This window comes from Oncorhynchus mykiss, chromosome 15 (assembly GCF_013265735.2).
Source record: "Oncorhynchus mykiss isolate Arlee chromosome 15, USDA_OmykA_1.1, whole genome shotgun sequence".
Classification (NCBI taxonomy): Eukaryota; Metazoa; Chordata; class Actinopteri; order Salmoniformes; family Salmonidae; genus Oncorhynchus; species Oncorhynchus mykiss.
In genome coordinates, this window is record NC_048579.1 from 79,671,106 (window position 1) to 79,696,116 (window position 25,011).

Here is a 25,011-nt window from a genome sequence, read left to right on the forward strand (position 1 = left end):
TGTTGTCCAGGTGTATTCTATATCCTGTCAGTGATGTTGTCCAGGTGTATTCTATATCCTGTCAGTGTTGTTGTCCAGGTGTATTCTGTATCCTGTCAGTGATGTTGTCCAGGTGTATTCTATATCCTATCAGTGTTGTTGTCCAGGTGTATTCTATATCCTGTCAGTGATGTTGTCCAGGTGTATTCTATATCCTGTCAGTGATGTTGTCCAGGTGTATTCTATATCCTGTCAGTGATGTTGTCCAGGTGTATTCTGTATCCTGTCAGTGATGTTGTCCAGGTGTATTCTATATCCTGTCAGTGATGTTGTCCAGGTGTATTCTATATCCTGTCAGTGATGTTGTCCAGGTGTATTCTGTATCCTGTCAGTGATGTTGTCCAGGTGTATTCTATATCCTATCAGTGTTGTTGTCCAGGTGTATTCTATATCCTGTCAGTGATGTTGTCCAGGTGTATTCTATATCCTGTCAGTGATGTTGTCCAGGTGTATTCTATATCCTGTCAGTGATGTTGTCCAGGTGTATTCTGTATCCTGTCAGTGATGTTGTCCAGGTGTATTCTATATCCTGTCAGGTGATGTTGTCCAGGTGTATTCTGTATCCTGTCAGTGTTGTTGTCCAGGTGTATTCTGTATCCTGTCAGTGATGTTGTCCAGGTGTATTCTATATCCTGTCAGGTGATGTTGTCCAGGTGTATTCTATATCCTGTCAGGTGATGTTGTCCAGGTGTATTCTATATCCTGTCAGGTGATGTTGTCCAGGTGTATTCTATATCCTGTCAGTGATGTTGTCCAGGTGTATTCTATATCCTGTCAGTGATGTTGTCCAGGTGTATTCTATATCCTGTCAGTGATGTTGTCCAGGTGTATTCTATATCCTGTCAGTGATGTTGTCCAGGTGTATTCTATATCCTGTCAGTGATGTTGTCCAGGTGTATTCTATATCCTGTCAGGTGATGTTGTCCATGTGTATTCTATATCCTGTCAGGTGATGTTGTCCCTAATGGAAAGGCATGTCAGAGCCCTGTCCTCCAGTGAGTCAGGGGTTTCCTCATCTAATCCATGGTGTATTCTATATCCTGTCAGTGATGTTGTCCCTAATGGAAAGGCATGTCAGAGCCCTGTCCTCCAGTGAGTCAGGGGTTTCCTCATCTAATCCATGTGTATTCTATATCCTGTCAGGTGATGTTGTCCATGTGTATTCTATATCCTGTCAGGTGATGTTGTCCCTAATGGAAAGGCATGTCAGAGCCCTGTCCTCCAGTGAGTCAGGGGTTTCCTCATCTAATCCATGTGTATTCTATATCCTGTCAGGTGATGTTGTCCATGTGTATTCTATATCCTGTCAGGTGATGTTGTCCCTAATGGAAAGGCATGTCAGAGCCCTGTCCTCCAGTGAGTCAGGGGTTTCCTCATCTAATCCATGGTGTATTCTATATCCTGTCAGTGATGTTGTCCCTAATGGAAAGGCATGTCAGAGCCCTGTCCTCCAGTGAGTCAGGGGTTTTCCTCATCTAATCCATTGTGTATTTCATCCGTTCCTCGTCTCAGAGGTAAAAGACAGCGATGGTGTTTTTCTCCTTGTTGAGGAGGTCTCCAGGGGTCGTGGGAGGTCTCCAGGGGTCGTGGGAGGTCTCCAGGGGTCGTGGGAGGTCTCCAGGGGTCGTGGGATGGGAAACCGCGGGGTGTTTTAGGAAGCTGTCATACAGCAGAAGGACTGCTCATCTTCCACCAACCTGAAAACCAGAAGAAAACAACATTCTAGTTCCAGTAGACAGTGAGGTCCAGTTTGTGTTTTTCACCTACATGCCTCAGTACCTTTTCAATCCCAATCTAGCCGCTAGTTTATAAAGAACACATGGTTTCTCTTCAGGCTAACTATTTGACTTGGAATAGGAAACACAAAGTTACAGAACGTACGGGTGCAGCTGTATGGCTCTGAATAATCATATTGGATGGCAACAGGAACAGGAAATGCACCACAGGAAAGAAGCACAGATTCTGCTAAGACCATACTGTGGTGACACAGGGGACATAACCTCTGCTGAGCTCTGAGCTAAACTCACTGTCAGGATGAGGAACTGACACTAGAAGCTTTCGACATCACTACGCTGTAACACCATTCACCAAAGACCAAACCAGCCTGACGTTGTCTAGAAGGGTCATGACATAGTGTAGAAGGGCTCTGACATAGTGTAGAAGGGTTCTGACATAGTGTAGAAGGGTTCTGACAGTGTAGAAGGGCTCTGACATAGTGTAGAAGGGTTCTGACATAGTGTATATGGGTTCTGACAGTGTAGAAGGGTTCTGACATAGTGTAGAAGGGTTCTGACAGTGTAGAAGGGTTCTGGCAGTGTAGAAGGGTTCTGACATAGTGTAGAAGGGTTCTGACAGTGTAGAAGGGTTCTGACATAGTGTAGAAGGGTTCTGACATAGTGTAGAAGGGTCATGACATAGTGTAGAAGGGTCATGACATAGTGTAGAAGGGTTCTGACAGTGTAGAAGGGTTCTGACATAGTGTAAAAGGCTTCTGATAGTGTAGAAGGGTTCTGACAGTGTAGAAGGGTTCTGACAGTGTAGAAGGGTTCTGACAGTGTAGAAGGGTTCTGACATAATGTATAAGGGTTCTGACAGTGTAGAAGGGTTCTGACAGTGTAGAAGGGTTCTGACAGTGTAGAAGGGTCCTGACAGTGTAGAAGGGTTCTGACAGTGTAGAAGGGTTCTGACAGTGTAGAAGGGTTCTGACATAGTGTAGAAGGTTCTGACAGTGTAGAAGGGTTCTGACAGTGTAGAAGGGTTCTGACAGTGTAGAAGGGTCCTGACAGTGTAGAAGGGTCCTGACAGTGTAGAAGGGTTCTGACAGTGTAGAAGGGTTCTGACAGTGTAGAAGGGTCCTGACAGTGTAGAAGGGTCCTGACAGTGTAGAAGGGTCCTGACAGTGTAGAAGGGTCCTGACAGTGTAGAAGGGTTTGTTTTCTAAGAGCCCTCTGTGTTATTGACTGAGCTTTGAGAGATTTAGCTGCACTCACTTTTGTTCTGGCACTCTCTTCCTCTCAGTACTCTATCCTTCCTTTCCTCCCCTCTCTCTCGCTCTCTCTCTCTCTCTCTCTCTCTCTCTCTCTCTCTCTCCTCCTGCTCTCTCATCTCTTTCTCTACTCTTCCCCTCTCTCTCTTTCTCCTCTCTCTCCTCTCCTACTCTCTCTCTCTCTCTTTCTCTCTCTCTCCTCTCCTCCTCCCTCTCTCTCTCCTCTCTCTCTATCCTCTCTCTCTCCTCCTCTTCTCTCTCTCTCTTTCTCTCTCTCTCTGTTTCCTTCTCTCTGTCTCTCTCTCCTCTCTAACTCTCCTCTCTCTCTCTCTCTCTCTCTCCACTATCTCTCTCTTCTCTCTCCATCTCTCTCTCTTCTCCCTCTTCTCCTCCTCTCTCTCTCCCTCCACTATCTCTCTCTTCTCTCTCCATCTCTCTCTCTGCTCTCTCTTCTCCTCCTCTCTCTCTCTCCCTCCACTATCTCTCTCTTCTCTCTCCATCTCTCTCTCTGCTCTCTCTTCTCCTCCTCTCTCTCTCTCCCTCCACTATCTCTCTCTTCTCCTCCTCTCTCTCTCTCCCTCCACTATCTCTCTCTCTCCTCTCTCTGTTTCCTTCTCTCTCTCTCTCCTCTCTCTTCTCTCTCCTCTCTCACTCTCCTCTCTTTCTCTACTCTTCTCCTCCTCTCTCTCTCTCCCTCCACTATCTCTCTCTTCTCTCTCCATCTCTCTCTCTTCTCTCTCTTCTCCTCCTCTCTCTCTCCCTCCACTATCTCTCTCTTCTCTCTCCATCTCTCTCTGCTCTCTCTTCTCCTCCTCTCTCTCTCTCCCTCCACTATCTCTCTCTTCTCTCTCCATCTCTCTCTCTGCTCTCTCTTCTCCTCCTCTCTCTCTCTCCCTCCACTATCTCTCTCTTCTCCTCCTCTCTCTCGCTCCCTCCACTATCTCTCTCTTCTCCTCCTCTCTCTCTCTCCCTCCACTATCTCTCTCTTCTCTCTCCATCTCTCTCTCTGCTCTCTCTTCTCCTCCTCTCTCTCTCTCCCTCCACTATCTCTATCTTCTCTCTCCATCTCTCTCTCTGCTCTCTCTTCTCCTCCTCTCTCTCTCTCCCTCCACTATCTCTCTCTTCTCCTCCTCTCTCTCTCTCCCTCCACTATCTCTCTCTTCTCCTCCTCTCTCTCTCCCTCCACTATCTCTCTCTTCTCCTCCTCTCTCTCTCTCCCTCCACTATCTCTCTCTTCTCTCTCCATCTCTCTCTCTGCTCTCTCTTCTCCTCCTCTCTCTCTCTCCCTCCACTATCTCTCTCTTCTCTCTCTCTGCTCTCTCTTCTCCTCCTCTCTCTCTCTCCCTCCACTATCTCTCTCTTCTCTCTCCATCTCTCTCTCTCCCTCCACTATCTCTCTCTTCTCCTCCTCTCTCTCTCTCCCTCCACTATCTCTCTCTTCTCTCTCCATCTCTCTCTCTCCCTCCACTATCTCTCTCTTCTCCTCCTCTCTCTCTCTCCCTCCACTATCTCTCTCTTCTCTCTCCATCTCTCTCTCTGCTCTGTCCTTCCTGCAGCACTAGACCTTTTGTTCATAGCCCCTCTGCCTCAATACAGCCTGTCTACCCAGCTATCTCCATCACACACACACACACACACACACACACACACACACACACACACACACACACACACACACACACACACACACACACACACACACACACACACACACACACACATCCTCAAAGAAAACCGAAAACACAGTCTGCACGACACTCCAGGCCATCAACATCATCACAGTTCTATATTCAGTCTGGAGAACAGAGGGAGGGGAGAGGAAGAGCAGAGGAGGGAGGACGATTGGAGGGATTGGGGGGGAACAGCTAAGCAGCCGTCACTTCCTGTTTACTATAGCAGCTTCCTATTCCACAAAGAGAGATGAGAGACTGTTGCTGTTACTAGGCACTTTCTGCCGTCTACTGGTCATCTACTGGCATTGCCGTATAGCAACACCTCTAACAAAGACCACTGACATCTAGTAACACCTCTAACCAAGACCACTGCCATCTAGCAACACCGCTAACCAAGACTACTACCATCTAGCAACACCACTAACCAAGACCACTGCCAACTAGCAACACCTCTAACCAAGACTACTACCATCTAGCAACACCACTAACCAAGACTACTGCCATCTAGCAACACCGCTAACCAAGACTACTACCATCTAGCAACACCACTAACCAAGACTACTGCCATCAAGCAACACCTCTAACCAAGACTACAACCATCTAGCAACACCACTAACCAAGACCACTGCCATCTAGCAACACCTCTAACCAAGACTACAACCATCTAGCAACACCACTAACCAAGACCACTGCCATATAGCAACACCGCTAACCAAGACTACTACCATCTAGCAACACCACTAACCAAGACCACTGCCTTCTAGCAACACCTCTAACCAAGACTACAACCATCTAGCAACACCGCTAACCAAGACTACTACCATCTAGCAACACCGCTAACCAAGACCACTGGCATCTAGCAACACCGCTATCCAAGACCCCTGCCATCTAGCAACACCACTAACCAAGACCACTGCCATCTAGCAACACCGCTAACCAAGACCACTGCCATCTAGCAACACCGCTAACCAAGACCACTGCCATCTAGCAACACCGCTAACCAAGACCACTGCCATCTAGCAACACCGCTAACCAAGACCACTGCCATCTAGCAACACCACTAACCAAGAACACTGCCATCTAGCAACACCGCTAACCAAGACCACTGCCATCTAGCAACACCACTAACCAAGAACACTGCCATCTAGCAACACCGCTAACCAAGAACACTGCCATCTAGCAACACCGCTAACTAAGACCACTGCCATCTAGCAAAACCGCTAACCAAGACCACTGCCATCTAGCAACACCGCTAACAAAGACCACTGCCATCTAGCAACACCGCTAACCACTGCCATCTAGTAACACTGCTAACCAAGACCACTGCCATCTAGCAACACCACTAACCACTGCCATCTAGCAACACTGCTAACCAAGACCACTGCCATCTAGCAACACCGTTAACCACTGCCATCTAGCAACACCTCTGACCAAGACCCCTGCAATCTAGCAACACCGCTAAACACTGGATCTAGCAACACCGCTAACCCCTGCCATATAGCAACACCGCTAACCAAGACCACTGCCATCTAGCAACACCGCTTACCAAGACCACTGCCATCTAGCAACACCGCTAACCAAGACCACTGCCATCTAGCAACACCGCTAACCACTACATCTAGCAACACTGCTAACTAAGACAATTGCCATCTAGCAACACCGCTAACCAAGACCACTGCCATCTAGCAACACCTCTGACCAAGACCATTGCCATCTAGCAACACCGCTAACCAAGACCCCTGCAATCTAGCAACACCGCTAAACACTGGATCTAGCAACACCGCTAACCCCTGCCATATAGAAACACCGCTAACCAAGACCACTGCCATCTAGCAACACCGCTAACCAAGACCACTGCCATCTAGCAACACCGCTAACCCCTGCCATATAGAAACACCGCTAACCAAGACCACTGCCATCTAGCAACACCACTAACCAAGACCACTGCCTTCTAGCAACACCGCTAACCAAGAACACTGGCATCTAGCAACACCGCTATCCAAGACCCCTGCCATCTAGCAACACCTCTAACCAAGACCACTGCCATCTAGCAACACCGCTAACCAAGACCACTGCCATCTAGCAACACCGCTAACCAAGACCACTGCCATCTAGCAACACCGCTAACCAAGACCACTGCCATCTAGCAACACCACTAACCAAGACCACTGCCATCTAGCAACACCGCTAACCAAGACCACTGCCATCTAGCAACACCGCTAACCAAGACCACTGCCATCTAGCAACACCACTAACCAAGACCACTGCCATCTAGCAACACCGCTAACCAAGACCACTGCCATCTAGCAACACCGCTAACCAAGACCACTGCCATCTAGCAACACCGCTAACCACTGCCATATAGAAACACCGCTAACCAAGACCACAGCCATCTAGCAACACCGCTAACCAAGACCACAGCCATCTAGCAACACCGCTAACCAAGACCACTGCCATCTAGCAAAACCGCTAACCAAGACCACTGCCATCTAGCAACACCGCTAACCAAGACCACTGCTATCTAGCAACACCGCTAACCACTGCCATCTAGTAACACTGCTAACCAAGACCACTGCCATCTAGCAACACCGCTAACCACTGCCATCTAGCAACACTGCTAACCAAGACCCCTGCAATCTAGCAACACCGCTAAACACTGGATCTAGCAACACCGCTAACCCCTGCCATATAGCAACACCGCTAACCAAGACCACTGACATCTAGCAACACAGCTTACCAAGACCACTGCCATCTAGCAACACCGCTAACCAAGACCACTGCCATCTAGCAACATCGCTAACCACTACATCTAGCAACACTGCTAACTAAGACCATTACCATCTAGCAACACCGCTAACCAAGACCACTGCCATCTAGCAACACCTCTGACCAAGACCATTGCCATCTAGCAACACCGCTAACCAAGACCCCTGCAATCTAGAAACACCGCTAAACACTGGATCTAGCAACACCGCTAACCAAGACCACTGCCATCTAGCAACACCGCTAACCAAGACCACTGCCATATAGAAACACCGCTAACCAAGACCACTGCCATCTAGCAACACCGTTAACCACTGCAATATAGCACCACCGGTAACCAAGACTACTACCATTTAGCAACACCTCTGACCAAGACCATTGCCATCTAGCAACACCGCTAACCAAGACCACTGCCATATAGCAACATCGCTAATGAAGACCACTGGCATCTAGCAACACCGCTAACCAAGACCACTGCCATCTAGCAACACCGCTAACCAAGACCACTGGCATCTAGCAACACCGCTAACCAAGACCACTGCCATCTAGCAACACCGCTAACCAAGACCACTGCCATCTAGCAACACCGCTAACAAAGACCACTGCCATCTAGCAACACCGCTAACCAAGACCACTGCCATCTAGCAACACCGCTAACCAAGACCACTGCCATCTACCAACACCGCTAACCAAGACCACTGCCATCTAGCAACACCGCTAACAAAGACCACTGCCATCTAGCAACACCGCTAACCAAGACCACTGCCATCTAGCAACACCGCTAACCAAGACCACTGCCATCTACCAACACTGCTAACCAAGACCACTGCCATCTAGCAACACCGCTAACCAAGACCACTGCCATCTAGCAACACCTCTAACCAAGACCACTGACATCTAGCAACACCGCTAACAAAGACCACTGCCATCTAGCAACACCGCTAACCAAGACCACTGCCATCTAGCAACACCGCTAACCAAGACCACTGCCATCTAGCAACACCGCTAACCAAGACCACTGCCATCTAGCCGCACCTCTGACCAAGACCATTGCCATCTAGCAACACCGCTAACCAAGACCACTGCCATCTAGCAACACCGCTAACCCCTGCCATATAGAAACACCGCTAACCAAGACCACTGCCATCTAGCAACACCACTAACCAAGACCACTGCCTTCTAGCAACACCGCTAACCAAGACCACTGGCATCTAGCAACACCGCTATCCAAGACCCCTGCCATCTAGCAACACCTCTAACCAAGACCACTGCCATCTAGCAACACCGCTAACCAAGACCACTGCCATCTAGCAACACCGCTAACCAAGACCACTGCCATCTAGCAACACCGCTAACCAAGACCACTGCCATCTAGCAACACCACTAACCAAGACCACTGCCATCTAGCAACACCGCTAACCAAGACCACTGCCATCTAGCAACACCGCTAACCAAGACCACTGCCATCTAGCAACACCACTAACCAAGACCACTGCCATCTAGCAACACCGCTAACCAAGACCACTGCCATCTAGCAACACCGCTAACCAAGACCACTGCCATCTAGCAACACCGCTAACCACTGCCATATAGAAACACCGCTAACCAAGACCACAGCCATCTAGCAACACCGCTAACCAAGACCACAGCCATCTAGCAACACCGCTAACCAAGACCACTGCCATCTAGCAAAACCGCTAACCAAGACCACTGCCATCTAGTAACACTGCTAACCAAGACCACTGCCATCTAGCAACACCGCTAACCACTGCCATCTAGCAACACTGCTAACCAAGACCCCTGCAATCTAGCAACACCGCTAAACACTGGATCTAGCAACACCGCTAACCCCTGCCATATAGCAACACCGCTAACCAAGACCACTGACATCTAGCAACACAGCTTACCAAGACCACTGCCATCTAGCAACACCGCTAACCAAGACCACTGCCATCTAGCAACATCGCTAACCACTACATCTAGCAACACTGCTAACTAAGACCATTACCATCTAGCAACACCGCTAACCAAGACCACTGCCATCTAGCAACACCTCTGACCAAGACCATTGCCATCTAGCAACACCGCTAACCAAGACCCCTGCAATCTAGAAACACCGCTAAACACTGGATCTAGCAACACCGCTAACCAAGACCACTGCCATCTAGCAACACCGCTAACCAAGACCACTGCCATATAGAAACACCGCTAACCAAGACCACTGCCATCTAGCAACACCGTTAACCACTGCAATATAGCACCACCGGTAACCAAGACTACTACCATTTAGCAACACCTCTGACCAAGACCATTGCCATCTAGCAACACCGCTAACCAAGACCACTGCCATATAGCAACATCGCTAATGAAGACCACTGGCATCTAGCAACACCGCTAACCAAGACCACTGCCATCTAGCAACACCGCTAACCAAGACCACTGGCATCTAGCAACACCGCTAACCAAGACCACTGCCATCTAGCAACACCGCTAACCAAGACCACTGCCATCTAGCAACACCGCTAACAAAGACCACTGCCATCTAGCAACACCGCTAACCAAGACCACTGCCATCTAGCAACACCGCTAACCAAGACCACTGCCATCTACCAACACCGCTAACCAAGACCACTGCCATCTAGCAACACCGCTAACAAAGACCACTGCCATCTAGCAACACCGCTAACCAAGACCACTGCCATCTAGCAACACCGCTAACCAAGACCACTGCCATCTACCAACACCGCTAACCAAGACCACTGCCATCTAGCAACACCGCTAACCAAGACCACTGCCATCTAGCAACACCTCTAACCAAGACCACTGCCATCTAGCAACACCGCTAACAAAGACCACTGCCATCTAGCAACACCGCTAACCAAGACCACTGCCATCTAGCAACACCGCTAACCAAGACCACTGCCATCTAGCAACACCGCTAACCAAGACCACTGCCATCTAGCAACACCGCTAACCAAGACCACAGCCATCTAGCAACACCGCTAACCAAGATCACTGGCATCTAGCAACCACTGCATCTAGCAACACCGCTAACCAAGACCAAGGGACCTGAATGTACGTCCAGAGCAAGCTGCTTCTTAAGCTTAGCTGAGCATTGCATAGCCTAACATAGCAGAGAATAGTACAGCATAGCAATTGTGAAGGAAGTCGTCAAGGAAGTGAGTTTGTGTTTATACAGGATGTACCACCCCCACATACCCTCAACCAATCGTGTAAATACGGAGCTACACTACATGACCAAAAGTATGTGGACACTTGCTCGTTGAACATCTCATTCCATTAATATGGAGTTGGTCCCCCCTTTGCTGCTATAACAGCCTCCACTCTTCTGGGAAGGCTTTCCACTAGATGTTGGAACATTGCTGCTATAACAGCCTCCACTCTTCTGGGAAGGCTTTCTACTAGATGTAGGAACATTGCTGCTATAACAGCCTCCACTCTTCTTGGAAGGCTTTCCACTAGATGTTGGAACATTGCTGCTATAACAGCCTCCACTCTTCTGGGAAGGCTTTCCACTAGATGATGGAACATTGCTGCTATAACAGCCTCCACTCTTCTGGGAAGGCTTTCCACTAGATGATGGAACATTGCTGCTATAACAGCCTCCACTCTGCTGGGAAGGCGTTCCACTAGATGTTGGAACATTGCTGCTATAACAGCCTCCACTCTGCTGGGAAGGCTTTCCACTAGATGTTGGAACATTGTTGCTATAACAGCCTCCACTCTTCTGGGAAGGCTTTCGACTAGATGTTGGAACATTGCTACAGGGACTTGCTTCTATTCAGCCAGAAGAGCATTAGTGAGGTCGGGCACTGATTTTGGGCGATTAGGCCTGGCTCGCAGTCATTCCAATTAACCCCAAAGGTGTTCGATGGGTATGAGGTCAGGGCTCTGTGCAGGCCAGTCAAGGGCCTTCCTCAAACTGTTTCCACAAAATTGGAAGCACAGAATCGTCTAGAATGTCACTGTATGCTGCAGTGTTAAGATTTCCCTTCACTGGAACTAAGGGGCCTAGCCAGAACCATAAAAAAACAGACTCTGACCATTATCCCTCATCCACCAAACTTTACAGTTGGCCCTATGCATTGGGGCAGGTTAGGTTCATGAAGCTCCCGATGGAACAGTTATTGTGCTGAAGTTGCTTCCAGAGGCAGTGACTGTTGCAACCGAGGACAGACCATCTTTACGCAATTTTCAGCACTCAGCTGTCCCCTTCTGTGAGCTTGTGTGGCTTACCACTTCACGGCACAATACAGGTGACCGGGGGGCAGCTCTAGCAGGTCAGAAATTTGACGAACTGACTCGTTGGCCACTTTGAAAGTCACTGGGCTCTTCACTAAGGCCATTCTCTACTTGTCTATGGAGATTGCATGGCTTGTGTGCTCGATGTTAATCACCTGTCGGCAACGAGTGTGACTGATATAGCTGAATCCACTAATTTGAATGGGGTGTTACAGAATGTGAGAGCAGCACGACACTGCGGGTACGGAGCTTGATTTGGCCTCTGCATGGCCTCCGGAGGCCACGCAATTGCGTCACATCCTCCATACAAAGCCTACGACCGCGTTTTCGGATCAAGCACAAATTGGCTTTTAGGCTTTCTGTAAAGCCAGCTTAACAGTCAGTGAGCCTGATTGTTGACTCAGTGTGCCTCAGAGAGCCTGTCTGTCTCTGTGCAGTAAGACTGATTGTTGACTCAGTGTGCCTCAGAGAGCCTGTCTGTCTCTCTACAGTGAGACTGACTGTTGACTCAGTGTGCCTCAGAGAGCCTGTCTGTCTCTGTGCAGTGAGACTGACTGTTGACTCAGCGTGCCTCAGAGAGCCTGTCTGTCTCTGTGCAGTGAGACTGACTGTTGACTCAGTGTGCCTCAGAGAGCCTGTCTGTCTCTGTGCAGTGAGACTGACTGTTGACTCAGCGTGCCTCAGAGAGCCTGTCTGTCTCTGTGCAGTGAGACTGACTGTTGACTCAGCGTGCCTCAGAGAGCCTGTCTGTCTCTGTGCAGTAAGACTGATTGTTGACTCAGTGTGCCTCAGAGAGCCTGTCTGTCTCTCTACAGTGAGACTGACTGTTGACTCAGTGTGCCTCAGAGAGCCTGTCTGTCTCTGTGCAGTGAGACTGACTGTTGACTCAGTGTGCCTCAGAGAGCCTGTCTGTCTCTGTGCAGCAGCAGGACACTGGGCTTTATGTAATGTTGTTGTAACCTGGTCTCCATGGCAGCCACAACTCACACGTACCTCATTCCGCAAATGGCATGCTGGTGTGAGGGGCTGGTGAAGGGAGAGGAGGGGCAGAGGATAGGGGAGGGGGGTGGTGAGGGGAGAGGAGTGGCTGAGGAAAGGGGACGGGGGTGGTGAGGTGAGCGGAGGAAGGGGGAGGCAGGGGGTGAGGCAGGGGGTTGAGGGTCTCATGCTGGTAATTAATCAGGCTGTGATATAAGACCCTGGATTAAGGAGGAATCAATGCATCCAGATCTTTAAATAACCTTTGGACAGAATGAACCTGTAACCTGTTACACAGCCTGGATGGCTACGTTGGTACACACTGTGGGTTATAACACACTGTAGGGTAGAGTTATAACACACTGTAGGGTAGGGTTATAACACACTGTAGGGTAAGGTTATAACACACTGTGGGTTATAACACACTGTATGGTAGGGTTATAACACACTGTAGGGTAGGGTTATAACACACTGTAGGGTAAGGTTATAACACACTGTGGGTTATAACACACTGTAGGGTAGGGTTATAACATACTGTAGGGTAGGGTTATAACACACTGTAGGGTAGGGTTATAACACACTGTGAGTTATAACACACTGTAGGGTAAGGTTATAACACACTGTAGGGTAGGGTTATAACACACTGTAGGGTAGGGTTATAACACACTGTAGGATAGAGTTATAACACACTGTAGGGTAGGGTTATAACACACTGTAGGGTAGAGTTATAACTCACTGTAGTGTAAGGTTATAACACACTGTAGGGTAAGGTTATAACACACTGTAGGGTAGGGTTATAACACACTGTAGGGTAGGGTTATAATACACTGTAGGGTAGAGTTATAACTCACTGTAGGGTAAGGTTATAACACACTGTAGGGTAAGGTTATAACACACTGTAGGGTAGAGTTATAACACACTGTAGGGTAGGGTTATAACACACTGTAGGGTAAGGTTATAACACACTGTAGGGTAAGGTTATAACACACTGTAGGGTAAGGTTATAACACACTGTAGGATAGAGTTATAACACACTGTAGGATAGGGTTATAACACACTGTAGGGTAAGGTTATAACACACTGTAGGGTAGAGTTATAACACACTGTAGGGTATGGTTATAACACACTGTAGGGTAAGGTTATAACACACTGTAGGGTAAGGTTATAACACACTGTAGGGTAGGGTTATAACACACTGTAGGGTAAGGTTATAACACAGTGTAGGGTAAGATTATAACACACTGTAGGATAGAGTTATAACACACTGTAGGGTAGGGTTATAACACACTGTAGGGTAAGGTTATAACACACTGTAGGGTAAGATTATAACACACTGTAGGATAGAGTTATAACACACTGTAGGGTAGGGTTATAACACACTGTAGGGTAGGGTTATAACACACTGTAGGGTAGGGTAAGATTATAACACACTGTAGGGTAGGGTTATAACTGTAGGTTAGGGTTATAACCCACTGTAGGGTAGGGTTATAACACACTGTAGGGTAGAGTTATAACTGTAGGGTAAGATTATAACACAATGTAGGCAAGGGTTATAACTGTAGGGTAGGGTTATAACACACTGTAGGGTAGGCTTATAACACACTGTAGGATAAGGTTATAACACACTGTAGGGTAGAGTTATAACTGTAGGGTAAGATTATAACACACTGTAGGCAAGGGTTATAACTGTAGGGTAGGGTTATAATACACTGTAGGGTAGGCTTATAACACACTGTAGGATAAGGTTATAACACACTGTAGGGAAGGGTTATAACTGTAGGGTAGGGTTATAACACACTGTAGGGTAGAGTTATAACTGTAGGGTAAGATTATAACACACTGTAGACCTGCCTGTCTGTGGGGGAAGGGCTGTGGGAGTAGACTATACTGGGACCTGCCACCTGTCTGTCTGTGGGGGAAGGGCTGTGGGAGTAGACTATACTGGGACCTGCCACCTGCCTGTCTGTGGGGGAAGGGCTGTGGGAGTAGACTATACTGGGACCTGCCACCTGTCTGTCTGTGGGGGAAGGGCTGTGGGAGTAGACTATACTGGGACCTGCCACTGCCACCTGCCTGTCTGTGGGGGAAGGGCTGTGGGAGTAGACTATACTGGACCTGCCACCTGCCTGTCTGTGGGGGAAGGGCTGTGGGAGTAGACTATACTGGGACCTGCCACTGCCACCTGCCTGTCTGTGGGGGAAGGGCTGTGGGAGTAGACTATACTGGACCTGCCACCTGCCTGTCTGTGGGGGAAGGGCTGTGTGAGTAGACTATACTGGGACCTGCCACCTGCCTGTCTGTGGGGGAAGGGCTGTGGGAGTAGACTATACTGGGACCTGCCACCTGCCTGTCTGTGGAGGAAGGGCTGTGGGAGTAGACTATACTGGGACCTGGGACCTGCCACCTGCCTGTCTGTGGGGGAAGGGCTGTGTGAGTAGACTATACTGGGACCTGGCACTGCCACCTGCCTGTCTGTGGGGGAAGGGCTGTGTGAGTAGACTATACTGGAACCTGCCACCTGCCTGTCTGTGGGGGAAGGGCTGTGTGAGTAGACTATACTGGGACCTGGCACTGCCACCTGCCTGTCTGTGGGGGAAGGGCTGTGTGAGTAGACTATACTGGAACCTGCCACCTGTCTGTCTGTGGGGGAAGGGCTGTGGGAGTAGACTATACTGGGACCTGCCACCTGCCTGTCTGTGGGGGAAGGGCTGTGGGAGTAGACTATACTGGGACCTGCCACCTGTCTGTCTGTGGGGGAAGGGCTGTGTGAGTAGACTATACTGGGACCTGGGACCAATGCAAGTCACACATGGTCACACATGGTCTCAGGTCTCATGGATAAAACATACAGTATGTCTGTCTACCCAAAACGGCAGCTATCAGAATCAGCGTATTACCGTCTATGTGTCTGTCGTTGTGAGAACTGAGACGGTTTGCTTTCATACAACAGTGGTAGAGAGAGGAAGGGGTTTGATACCAGCAACGATCATCAACATTGTTAAACGTTTTTCAAAACATTTCTAATAAATGCAACAGTTGAACAACGGAATGAAGATCCTCCATCAGGTATTGACAGGGTTCTAGGAGATTAAACATTTTACTGGCACGTACAAATAATACCTCGAGTTCAGTGATTTTGGCGGGAATTTCAGGTATTCAATTTCTCGTCAAAAATCACGTATTTTTCTTGTCCATATATACATTTTCTTTATTGTATCAGGTATGTTTTTTTTTAGATGTTGTGTTGAAATTAAAGTAAAACTATATGTGCCTCATTTTCATAAACACACACATTCCCATTTGCATATATGAATATATTAACATAAAGGTGGAGGAGTATGGCTGTAACCACCAAACCACCTGCTCTGTCTAGACTTCCTCATTAAATACTGTTGTTGTCAACATTCTGTTGCATAATTCAACAAGTGTGTCAATAGCAGGATAACCCTCGGATGAATAATCAACAGCTTGGTTCTAGATTACACCTCTAAACATAATCAACATTGTTTTTCCAGATCAGACATTATATCAGTATCAACCCAGTGTTTAGTTTTCACAAGATGCTTTCATTTTAGCCCTCATCTAATTTGTAAACATTTCAAATGTATTAAATGATTACTTTAATTGCACCAACAACAAACAAACAAACAAACAAACAAAAAAATGAACACCAATCAGAAAGAAGGCCTAAAAAAATGAACACCAATCAGAAAGAAGGCCTAAAAAAAGGAACACCAATCAGAAATAAGGCCTAAAAAAATTAACACCAATCAGAAAGAAAGCCTAAAAAAATGAACACCAATCAGAAAGAAGGCCTAACAAATAGTCAACAGGCGTTAAATCCTGGACGAATCTTTAGCGTTCTGATAGATCCAAGGGAAAGACGATGTGTTACGTTGAGCCCATTTTCCTGTAACGTTTAACGGGACAAACGACAGGAAGAAGCAAGAGAATGAAAGAGTCGCAGGAGTCAAATGAAAGCAATCAATCAAGAGAGATTTAAGTGTCGAGTAGATTTTGCCACCACCTCACACACAGGAAATAAATGACTGAAAAAAGAGATGCTCAGGTGGGCGGGGAATGTTGCTATAGTTACTGAGACAGCTGCCTTATCACTTCTGACAGGAAGACACACACACACACTACACACACTACACACACACAGACAGTAACAATAGCATAACCCTGCCCTGTTACCAGCAGCACAGTCATCTGTTGGGTTCTCTACAGATATACACTGGGGCAAAAAAGTATTTAGTCAGCCACCAATTGTGCAAGTTCTCCCACTTAAAAAGATGAGAGAGGACCTGTATTTTCATCATAGGTACATTTCAACTATGGCAGACAAAATGAGAAAAAAAATCCAGAAAATCACATTGTAGGATTTTTTATGAATTTATTTGCAAATTATGGTGGAAAATAAGTATTTGGTCACCTACAAACAAGCAAGATTTCTGGCTCTCACAGACCTGTAACTTCTTCTTTAAGGGGCTCCTCTGTCCTCCACTCGTTACCTGTGTTAATGGCACCTGTTTGAACTTGCTATTAATATAAAAGACACCGGTCCACAACCTCAAACAGTCACACTCCAAACTCCACTATGGCCAAGACCAAAGAGCTGTCAAAGGACACCAGAAACAAAATTGTAGACATGCACCAGGCTGGGAAGACTGAATCTGCAATAGGTAAGCAGCTTGGTTTGAAGAAATCAACTGTGGGAGCAATTATTAGGAAATGAAAGACATACAAGACCACTGATAATCTCCCTCGATCTGGGGCTCCACGCAAGATCTCACCCCGTAGGGTCAAAATTATCACAAGAACGGTGAGCAAAAATCCCAGAACCACACAGGGGGACCTAGTGAATGACCTGCAGAGAGCTGGGACCAAAGTAACAAAGCCTACCATCAGTAACACACTACGCCGCCAGGGACTCAAATCCTGCAGTGCCAGACGTGTCCCCCTGCTTAAACCTTGAAATGTCCAGGCCCATCTGAAGTTTGCTAGAGAGCATTTGGATGATCCAGAAGAAGATTGGGAGAATGTCATATGGTCAGATGAAACAGAAATATAACTTTTTGGTAAAAACTCTACTCGTCGTGTTTGGAGGACAAAGAATGCTGAGTTGCATCCAAAGAACACCATACCTACAGGGAAGCATGGGGGTGGAAACATCATGCTTTGGGGCTGTTTTTCTGCAAAGGGACCAGGATGACTGATCCGTGTAAAGGAAAGAATGAATGAGGCCATGTATCGTGAGATTTTGAGTGAAAACCTCCTTCCATCAGCAAGGGCATTGAAGATGAAACGTGGCTGGGTCTTTCAGCATGACAATGATCCCAAACACACCGCCCGGGCAACGAAGGAGTGGCTTCGTAAGAAGCATTTCAAGGTCCTGGAGTGGCCTAGCCAGTCTCCAGATCTCAACCCCATAGAAAATCTTTGGAGGGAGTTGAAAGTCCGTGTTGCCCAGCAACAGCCCCAAAACATCACTGCTCTAGAGGAGATCTGCATGGAGGAATGGGCCAAAATACCAGCAACAGTGTGTGAAAACCTTGTGAAGACTTACAGAAAACGTTTGACCTCTTTCATTGCCAACAAAGGGTATATAACAAAGTATTCAGATAAACTTTTGTCATTGACCAAATACTTACTTTCAACCATAATTTGCAAATAAATTAATTAAAAATCCTACAATGTGATTTTCTGGATTTTTTTTCTCATTTTGTCTTTTATAGTTGAAATGTACCTATGATGAAAATTACAGGCCTCTCTCATCTTTTTAAGTGGGAGAACTTGCACAATTGGTGGCTGACTAAATACTTTTTGCCCCACTGTACATGAAGTATGGGTAACCCACCACTGTATCCAGACAGATACTATATCTGTAGGGAATCCAGGGGAACCCACCACTGTACCCAGACAGATACTATATCTGTAGGGAACCCAGGGGAACCCACCACTGTACCCAGACAGATACTATATCTGTAGGGAACCCACCACTGTATCCAGACAGACACTACTATATCTGTAGGGAACCCACCACTGTACCCAGACAGACACTATATCTGTAGGTAACCCACCACTGTATCCAGACAGACAATAACATCCTATTCTATGTTCACACTGATCAGGGCCCTATCAGAAGACAGGACACTGTGACACCCGTAGAAACGTAATACCAGCAGACAGCCGTTGTGCAGGTAGACACTGACACCTAGCAGACAACCGTGGTACTGCCTCTGAGCCTGACCCACCCGGTAGGTACACGGTCTTGATAGGATTTGTTGTCATATGTAAATGACCGACTGAGGTGTACAATGGCGCTGCTGCCTGAGATATCTGTCTGTCTGGACGGACTAGGATACAGGCTCTTTCTAGAAAAAGGGGAGAGGGAGAGTGTTTGACAACGCTGGGATGTAGACACCAGGGAACAACAGGGATCTATCTATACTCTATAGACTCTTTAACTGTTAGTGGGACATTGTGCATTTAATAGGAGAACACAGTCTGAAATCAGCCACATCAGTGATCCAGATCTCTCTATTCATTAATCTGGTTACTGTTCTGTATCTGACTGTAGGTCTATATCTAGCTACCCCCTGTATATGACTGTAGGTCTATATCTAGCTACTGTTCTGTATCTGACTGTAGGTCTATATCTAACTACCCCCTGTATATGACTGTAGGTCTATATCTAACTACCCCCCGTATATGACTGTAGGTCTATATCTAACTACCCCCTGTATATGACTGTAGGTCTATATCTAGCTACCCCCTGTATATGACTGTAGGTCTATATCTAGCTACTGTTCTGTATCTGACTGTAGGTCTATATCCAGCTACTGTTCTGTATATGACTGTAGGTCTATATCTAGCTACTGTTCTGTATATGACTGTAGGTCTATATCTAGCTACCCCCCTGTATATGACTGTAGGTCTATATCTAGCTACCCCCCTGTATATGACTGTAGGTCTATATCTAGCTACCCCCCTGTATATGACTGTAGGTCTATGCTCTGTCTGGAAGGAGGCTGTAGGTTTATTGTGACAACGTTCCACTACCACAACTCACCTCCACGTGACTGTCTCTCCTGCAGCGGCCATCGTCCCACGTCATAATTCCAGGAGACGTTGTAGTCCGGGCGTCTGAGCAGTTGGCCGCCCTGTTTTATCATCCAAGGGTCTGTTGGTCTATGTCGGTTTTTTTTGCTATTGATTCCAACCTGATTGGCTTCTGCATCTGTCATCTGCAGCAGGTCCCCGCCCCCTCCCCTGGTAAATCCAACCAACGGGGGGGAGCTGAGTCAGTCATCCGTACGCTCGTGACGCAGTGACGTCTGTCAGAATCTATTCCAAAGGTTCTATGATTCCACCTCTTTTAGCTGAGATGCACCACAGCATGACTGGTAGAAAGGGGTTGGAGGGGGTTCAGGTGATATGGGGAGGGGGTTCAGGTGATATGGGGAGGGGGTTCAGGTGATATGGGGGTGGTGACGGGGGTTGGAGGGGGGTCAGGTGATATGGGGAGGGGGTTCAGTGGAGTCAGGTGATATGGGGATGGGGGTTGGAGGGGGTCAGGTGATATGGGGATGGGGGTTGGAGGGGGTCAGGTGATATGGGGATGGGGTTGGAGGGGGTCAGGTGACATGGTGATGGGGAAGGGGGTTGGAGGGGGGCAGGTGATATGGGGATGGGGGTTGGAGGGGGTTCAGTGGAGTCAGGTGACATGGTGATGGGGGTTGGAGGGGGTCAGGTGACATGGTGAGGGGGAAGGGGGTTGGAGGGGGGCAGGTGATATGGGGATGGGGAAGGGGGTTGGAGGGGGTCAGTAGAGTCAGGTGACATGGTGATGGGGAAGGGGGTTGGAGGGGGGCAGGTGATATGGGGAAGGGGGTTGGAGAGGGGTCAGTAGAATCAGGTGACATGGTGATGGGGAAGGGGGTTGGAGGGTGTCAGGTGACATGGTGATGGAGAAGGGGGAATGAGGGGGGTCAGTGTAGTCTGGTGATATGGTGATGGAGAAGGGGGATGTAGGGGTTGGAGGGGGGCAGTGTAGTCAGGTGATATGGTGATGGAGGAGGGGGATGTAGGGGTTGGAGGGGGGCAGTGTTATCAGGTAGTAATCCACTGTAGCGAAGTGATATTGTGATGTCATACGACATCAGAAGACAAGGTGACCTGAAATGTCGTCGGGCCTGGAACGCCAGGTGACTTGATATAATGACGCTGTTGATTTAAGTGGCACAGTAAGCTGTGGCCTCGGAGTCAGGGGAGGGTTTTTACCAATGACAATATGGGTTTCTATTGATTCTGATATCAATACATTTCTGCCTGCAGTATAGGTCTCTGCCTGTCTACACTACACCATATATAACCATTCATCCCAGGACAAGGACATAGCTGCCAAAATCATCTCGGTTATCATTGAATCATATTTCTACGTAACTCCAGTCGGGCGCTGTGTAGCAGCATTCATTGGGGGGGGGGGGGGTACAATGAAAACACCTTCAACCAGGTCGTCAGTCAAATCCTTCCGTTCCTCTGTTCTGTTTGACGTCAGACAATAACGTCTTTCCCCTGTCAGAACGGTCTTGGAAGGTTGCTATAGAAACTAACCGGCTTCCACACCACGTCTGCAGTTCCCGAACTCTCCACAGAGCGGCGCTCTGGGTCCATCTGACCGCCTGTCTGAGCACTACAAGGTGCACTTCTCATCCCCCCCCTCACCCCCCACCCCCCCGTCAAGTTGTTAAACGCATTCATTCATGCATCTGTAATATCTCATTCATGCATCTGTAATATCTCAAGATATTCTAGTGCACTATTCGCAAATAGAACCTACCTACTTATATAGTTTTGGTGAGATTGTGAGATTGTATAATAAAAAATAATTTTAAAAAAACAACGAAATGTTGTAAACAATGTCAATAGCATGATATTTGATTCATTCGATTCAGATTCGATGCTGTTCGTTATTGAGCCGTACATATAAATATAAATCATTTGAATAGTGCCTGTGGTCATTTTAGAGGGCAATCGGGCTGTGCGTAATGTCTAGTATCCTCAATGGCTTGTCAAGGTGTGAATGGATGTGCAGCTCCCAGACGGGGACACACACCATTCAGACTACTGTGGTTCCGCTATCAAAGACAACGGCATCTCTGCGTGGATGGATAGACCTCTGTTATGCCCATTCCTCATCACAGTTGACAGAGAGGATAGAGGGTCTGCTGCCAGGCAGCGCTGCCCAGTAAAACGCTCTCAATAACGGTCTAATGGAAAAACGCATTACGTAGATATGGTGTACATAAAGAGGGGGTTTGTGGGTAGAGTCACTGGGTGACCTTGTTTTTTTTTTTTAAGTCATTACAATGCCCTGTAGGTATAAGATTCATTCAAGTAATTTTAGACAAACTGGTCCTATTATATTATATATCAACACCAAACAGGCAGATCAATATGTAAACTTTTAGAAAACGGAAGAAAAAAAATACAGACACGAAATTAGGCTGAATAAATTAGACATTAATTAGAGAGCATGAGTAAAGCGCTACAATAGAGAGGGGGGGGGGGGGGGGGTGATCATGGTTGTTGTTTATTTGTTTATGAGGCTAAATATAGCCTCATAATGATGTTTACAACCAACAAGCGAAGAAGAGCTGTGCGCATAACGGAAGACTGTTTTCAGGTGAGATCACGAGTCACGTTATAATTCATCCACCGTTATGATAATCTATTAAACATAATTCCTTCAGCATTAAGAGACGCCGGAAATAAGAGAGAGCCAAACCTTACTCTAGCCAGAGCGCAGAATTGGAGATGTATGCTACTCACAGAAAGAAACGCATGGTTTCTCTGAATATCTTCAAGGCTATGCCTGTTTTTTTTTCCATTGCTGGGTATTTTCTGTTTGCTCTATTATCACACATTAGTGAGTTTCCCCGTGTACGCTTTGTGTGGGCTACAGTGCGCTTTGTGTGGGCTGCAATTGGTATATTTGATAGAATCAGCGTCCTCCGTGGCTATTAAGTCCGATTTGGAAAGCGATGATGGTTGGCTGTCACTGTTCTTTAATTCACCAAAAGACGGTTGCTGCTGCTGGCCACACGTCACGTGGGTGTATTGAAACTGCTCCTCGTGCTCGGTCTCCCGGTGATAGAAGTAGTTGAAGTTGGACACGATGACCGGGACCGGTAACGCGATGGTGAGCACACCGGCTATGGCGCACAGAGAGCCCACGATCTTTCCGCCGATGGTCACCGGGCACATGTCCCCGTAGCCAACGGTAGTCATGGAGACCACAGCCCACCAGAACGCGTCGGGGATCGAGCTGAAACCGGAGTCTGGATCGTCGGTTTCGGCGAAGTAGACAGCACTGGAGAAGAGGATGACTCCGATGAAGAGGAAGAAAATGAGCAACCCCAACTCTCTCATACTGGCTTTGAGGGTTTGTCCTAATATTTGAAGTCCCTTGGAGTGTCTGGACAGCTTGAAGATCCTGAACACCCTGACCAGCCGGATGACCCTGAGGATGGCCAGAGACATGGCCTGCTGTCCGTTTCCTTGGTGCTCCGCCAGCTCCAAGCCCAGGGTGATGAAATAGGGCATGATGGCCACAATGTCGATGGTGTTCATCATGTTTTTGAAAAAAGCAGGCTTGGAGGGGCAGGCTAGGAACCTGACGAACAACTCGAAGGAGAACCAGATGATACACAAGGTTTCCACTATGAAGAAAGGATCTGTGAATGGATTGGGCTTTTTAGAGCTGTTAGTTCCATTCAACGCCAGCTCAGTGTCCCAATGTTTCTCCTTTTCATCCCTAAACTCAGGCAGCGTCTCCAAACAGAAGATGACAATAGAAATTAAAATCACCAGAACAGAGACAATAGCAATCCCTCTGGCGGGTCCCGAACTCTCCGGGTATTCGAACAGAAGCCAGACCTGTCGTTGAAACTCATTATCTGGCAACGGTCTCTCCTCTTCTTTTATAAATCCCTCATCCTCCTTAAAATTCTCGATCACATCTTCTCCCAATTGGTAAAATTTGATCTCCTCCATAAATATGTCCAGGGGTACGTTGACGGGTCTCCGGAGGCGGCCGCCAGACTGGTAGTAGTAGAGGATGGCGTCGAAGCTGGGTCGGTTCCTGTCGAAGAAGTACTCGTTCCTCAGAGGGTCGAAGAAGCGCATTCTCTTCCTCGGATCCCCCAGTAAAGTGGTGGGGAAGTGAGCAAGCGTTTTCAGCTGGGTTTCAAAGAGCAGCCCGGAGATGTTAATGACCACGCGCTCACAGCACTCCTGGTCTGTCCGCTGATCCACCGGGTCGAACACATCTTGGGACAGGGCTGTTAGTGCCACAGTCTCATCGTGGTTCTCCCTGGGCACTACTGTCATGTTTCTCCCCCAAAGGGCAACAGCTTCTGTCTCCAAAGACCCCGCTAGTGTCCGTGTCGTAATCCCCCCTCTTTACTCGTGCGTTTTTTAGTCCTTCCGCGCTATTTTGTGACCAACAAGACCAAGCAGTCACTTGTGGAATGATGAGAAGGGCTCCGCTCTCTCTCTCTCTCTCTTTCTCTCTCTCTCTCTCTCGCTCTCTCTGTCTCCTCTCTGTGTCTCCTCTCGGTGTCCCTTCTCTGTCTCCTCTCTGTGTCTCCTCTCGGTGTCTCTCTGTGTCTCTCTGTGTCTCCTCTCTCTCGGTGTCTCCTCTCTGTGTCTCCTCTCTGTGTCTCCTCTCTCTCGGTGTCTCCTCTCTGTGTCTCCTCTCTGTGCCTCCTGTCTGTGCCTCCTCTCTGTGTCTCCTATCTGTGCCTCCTCTCTGTGCCTCCTCTCTGTGCCTCCTCTCTGTGTCTCCTCTCTCCGTGCCTCGTCTCAGCCTGTTTGTCTACTGACGGTTCTATTCCTTCTCTCACGTCTGAGGACGGGTTGTTTTTGTTTGTATTGTACACAACAGCTTCTCCCATCCCTTCCCGTTGCACGCTGCTAGTCTGGACTATCGACTGTTACATTCACAGCATTTAAAATAGCAATGCCCTCCCCACGCTGACGTGTAGACGCTCTCTCACCCAAGAGAGAAAACACACATACATGCTTGGTGTCTGAACTGGATTCAACTGATATTTGAGTACATCTATTGACTGGAACCAATAAAATATGCAATTTGATATTTACATATTTCTACATTTATATTTATACTTATCCAGAAAGACTTACAGTTGGAGCATTGATCTTAAGATAGCTAAGGGGTCACAGGCAGGGGGTCTAGGGGGTCACAGGCAGGGGGTCTAGGGGGTCACAGGCAGGTGGTCT

General features: G+C 47.8%; 1 protein-coding gene and 1 long non-coding RNA gene across 2 annotated transcripts; both read right to left on the reverse strand.

Moving 5' to 3' along the window:
• Positions 1 to 937: 937 nt before the first annotated feature.
• On the reverse strand, positions 938 to 20,200 carry LOC118938876. Its single transcript, XR_005036254.1, has 2 exons — positions 19,778 to 20,200; positions 938 to 1,736 (listed from the first exon to the last, which is right to left on the reverse strand). It is a non-coding gene; the product is annotated as an uncharacterized LOC118938876 (long non-coding RNA).
• A 312-nt stretch (positions 20,201 to 20,512) lies between these two features.
• On the reverse strand, positions 20,513 to 24,364 carry LOC118938877 (shaker-related potassium channel tsha2-like). The gene has a single exon (XM_036945477.1). It carries the CDS (start codon positions 24,097 to 24,099, stop codon positions 22,627 to 22,629), a length of 1,473 nt encoding a protein of 490 aa, XP_036801372.1. The 5' UTR covers positions 24,100 to 24,364; the 3' UTR covers positions 20,513 to 22,626.
• Positions 24,365 to 25,011: the final 647 nt, after the last annotated feature.